The sequence below is a fragment of the Nicotiana sylvestris genome, chromosome 5 (assembly GCF_000393655.2).
Source record: "Nicotiana sylvestris chromosome 5, ASM39365v2, whole genome shotgun sequence".
Classification (NCBI taxonomy): Eukaryota; Viridiplantae; Streptophyta; class Magnoliopsida; order Solanales; family Solanaceae; genus Nicotiana; species Nicotiana sylvestris.
Genome location: NC_091061.1, coordinates 70,549,746 through 70,553,610, shown reverse-complemented (window position 1 = coordinate 70,553,610; position 3,865 = coordinate 70,549,746). Strand labels below are relative to the sequence as shown.

Genomic DNA, 3,865 nt, shown 5'->3' with positions numbered 1-3,865 from the left:
CTACGTATCTCATATCAAATATGGATCCTTTGAAGTATATCTTTCAGAAGCATATGCCCACCGGTAAGCTAGCCAAGTGGCAAATCCTGTTGAGTGAGTTCGACATTGTTTACGTAACTCAAAAAGCGGTCAAGTGACAGGCACTGGCAGACCACCTTGCTGAAAACCCCATGGATGGAGGATACGAACCCCTAAAAATGTATTTTCCTGATGAAGAGGTATTATTCATAGGAGAAAACATTGCAGAATCCTATGACGGTTGCAGAATGTTAATCGATGGAGTAGCAAACTTCAAAGGAGTTGGCATAGGAGTAGTCCTAATATCAAAAACCGGTCAGCATTATCCAATGTCTGCCAAACTCGGGTTCCCCTGCACCAACAATATGGTTGAGTATGAAGCCTGCATCTTAGGACTCAAAATGGCCATTGACATGAACGTTCAAGAGCTGCTAGTAATTGGAGATTCAGACTTACTTATACATCAAGTACGAGAATAATGGGCAACCAAGAACTCCAAGATACTCCCGTATCAACATCATGTACCGGAATTAAGGAAGAGGTTAACGAACACGGAATTCCAGCATGTTCCCAGAATCCAGAACGAGTTTGCTGATGCATTGGCTACCCTATCATCTATGATACAGCATCCCGACAAGAATTTCATTGATCCCATTCCAGTGAAAATCCATAATCAGCCAGCTTACTGTGCACATGTTGAAGAGGAAGCAAATGGAAAGCCTTGGTTTCATGATATCAAGGAATATTTGGCAAAAGGAGAGTACCCGGAGCTTGCTAATCCTAATCAAAAATGCACACTTCGGAGATTGTGCAACAACTTCTTTCACAGCGGAGGAATCCTGTATAGGAGGACTCCCGATTTAGGATTATTAAGATGTGTCGACGCAAAGGAAGCATCCAGACTACTAGAGGAAATTCATGTTGGGACCTGCGGTCCATATATGAACGGTTTTGTCTTAGCAAAGAAGATACTCTGGGCTGGTTACTTTTGGATGACTATGGAAACAGACTGCATCTAGTATGTCCAAAATTGCCATCGCTGTCAGATATATGCAAACATGATAAAGGTATCTCCGAGAGAGCTCAACACAGCAAGCTCACCGTGGCCGTTCGCCGCCTAGGGAATGGATGTTATTGGATCAATCGATCCTACTGCTTCCAACAAACACAAGTTTATCCTAGTAGCCATCGACTATTTCACAAAATGGGTCAAAGTAGCATCTTACAAAGAAATGACTAAGAAAGTCGTGGCAGACTTCATCCGCGACCGCATTGTTTGTCAATTCGGAATTCCAGAGTCAATCATTACGAATAACGGCTCCAACCTCAACAACAACTTGATTAAAGCTGTGTGTGAAACTTTCAAGATCAGACACAAGAATTCCACAGCCTACAGGCCTCAAATGAATGGAGATGTAGAAGCCGCCAACAAGAATATCAAGAAGATATTGAGGAAAATGATAGAGAAGCATAAGCAGTGGCACGAGAAGTTATCATTTGATCTATTGGGGTGCCGCACCATAGTCCGCTCATCAACCGGGGCAACCCCCTATATGCTGGTTTACAGTACAGAGGCTGTCATTCCTGCTGAGGTAGAAATCCCTTTGCTAAGGATCATACTAGAAGCTGAGCTCGACGATGCAGAGTGGGTAAAAAGTCATTATGAGCAACGCCCTTATCGACGGAAAGAGAATGAATGTAGTCTATCATGGTCAAGTCTATCAGAACAGAATGTTCAGATCCTTCAACAAAAGAGTCAAGCCAAGACAGTTCACACCGGGTCAGTTGGTGTTAAAGAAAATTTTTTTGCATCAAGATGACACCAAAGGGAAGTTCTCTCCCAACTGGCAAGGTCCATACATGGTTCACCGGGTTTTAACAGGAGGAGCCCTCCTACTTGCATAAATGGATGGAGAAGTCTGGTCAAAACCGATTAATTCAGATGCAGTCAAGCGTTACTATGTGTAATCGTTATGCTTTCCTTATATGGTGAATTGAACTACGCCTGACCTGATTCCCCTTTAAGAGGGGATACGTAAGCAGCCCTATGGGTTTAGTCACAATTCAATAAAATTTCATTTCCCCCCGCAATTGGAAACTAGGGCAGAATTTTGAGGAGGGCCCTCAAAATTCCGAAGTAATTTCAGCCAATCGCCGCACGAGCAGCAGTCAGAAACGTCAACCCATCAAATTGGGGTAGAATTTTGAGGAGGACCCTCAAAATTCCGTAGCAGGAGAGGTTGCAATGTCCCAAACCCCATCATAGTCGTCAGTTAATCAAAAAGTTATTTAATTATACACTTATGTCATATTTTTACAAAATCATGCATATTTATTATTGAAACTGCTTTGTTTAGAAATGCTACCCCAATGATAAAGACGATATCACCAGATCAAAGCCGAACAAGTCAAGCAAAAGATAGCGGGGATACGAACTAGCCTCCCCCTTTACAAAACTCAAGATTTTTCTTTGGATGCAGGCATTAGGATTGAGAATCATTAAACATACTATAAGCCCATGGGACAAACATCGTTCAAGAATATGACTCTCAGAATCGCATCACTTGCCAACATTTGTTATTAGCACACACCATGATGTCCCGTATGTCGCAATGCTCCCAGCAATCACAACACCGAAATCTGCTAAGAAAACTCTACTGCCATTTGTTATTTTATTTCTTGCATAAGGCTATTGTTCTGCCTTCCAATTTGCATAAGGCTATCATTCTGCCTTCCGAGACTAAACTTTGTCTCCATCTGCATTGCATAAGGCTACTATTTTGCCTTCTGAGACTAAACCTTGTCTCCATTTGCATTTTCATTGTATAAGGCTACCATTCTACCTTCAAATTTGCATAAGGCTACCATTTTGTCTTCCGAGACTAAACGCTGTCTCCATCTGCATTTTTTGCATAAGGCTACCATTCTGCCTTCCGAGGTTAAGATTTACCTCCATCTGCATTTGCATTGCATAAGGCTACCTTATGCCTTCCGAGGCTAAGCTCTGTTTCCATCTGCATAAGGCTATCATTCTGCCTTCTGAGGCTATGCTCTGCCTCCAGTTTTCTTCAAAACTAAGCACTATCCCAAACATTATATCGCTTTTCTTACGGGCTAAGCTCTGCCCTTCAATTCACAAGGCTAAGCTTTGTCTTGTCCGAATCATACTACTACATCTTTCATGGGCTAAAATATCGCCCACTCATCCGAAGGCATCATCGTTTGGAGCCACCATCTTCATAGCCCGAGAACACCATGTCATGGCCTGAGGATCTTTCTCAATCTTTTGCGCATCATTATTCAAAGGCGTCATGGTTCGGAGGCACCATGCTCATAGCTCGAGAACATTATTTCATGGCCTACGAATCCCTTATCATACGCTTCATGGCCCAGGACATCATGGTCTAAGGTCGTGATCCTCACCGTCCAAAGACAACATTCATGTTACACCCCACAATATTACGTCAATATTACATCCCCAAGTATTATATTACGACAATGTTATGCTCTGCAATAATATATTACGATGATGTTACGTCCTGCAGTATTACATTACGGAGATGTTACGCTTCGCAGTAATAAGTTACGATAGTGTTGCACCCTATAGTATTGTGCATTGAGTTTGTCATAAGGTAATTGACATTAGTCCAAGGTAAATATTATTTGGAGAAGATAAGGGTTATGTTATTTCAAACAAGTGAGGAGTAAATTCGAGAAGGTAAGAGGGGAAGCAAGTCAAAGAAAATAAATTTTTGTCCAAGTTTGACATGTTGGGATAAAATACGGCCCGAGCTAATATACTCGATATTTATGGACTAGTGTCATATAAGGTACCATGTGACCATGA

General features: G+C 41.9%; 1 protein-coding gene across 1 annotated transcript; it reads left to right on the top strand.

Annotated features, from left to right (window-relative positions):
- The first annotated feature begins 1,475 nt into the window (after positions 1-1,475).
- Positions 1,476-1,838, top strand: LOC138868799 (uncharacterized). Its single transcript, XM_070146369.1, has one exon. It carries the CDS (start codon positions 1,476-1,478, stop codon positions 1,836-1,838), a length of 363 nt encoding a protein of 120 aa, XP_070002470.1.
- The last annotated feature ends 2,027 nt before the right edge of the window (positions 1,839-3,865 follow it).

Coding starts and splice junctions, on each gene's coding strand:
- LOC138868799 (XM_070146369.1), top strand. CDS start 1,476: ATGATAGAGAAGCATAAGCAGTGGCACGAGAAGTTATCATTTGATCTA.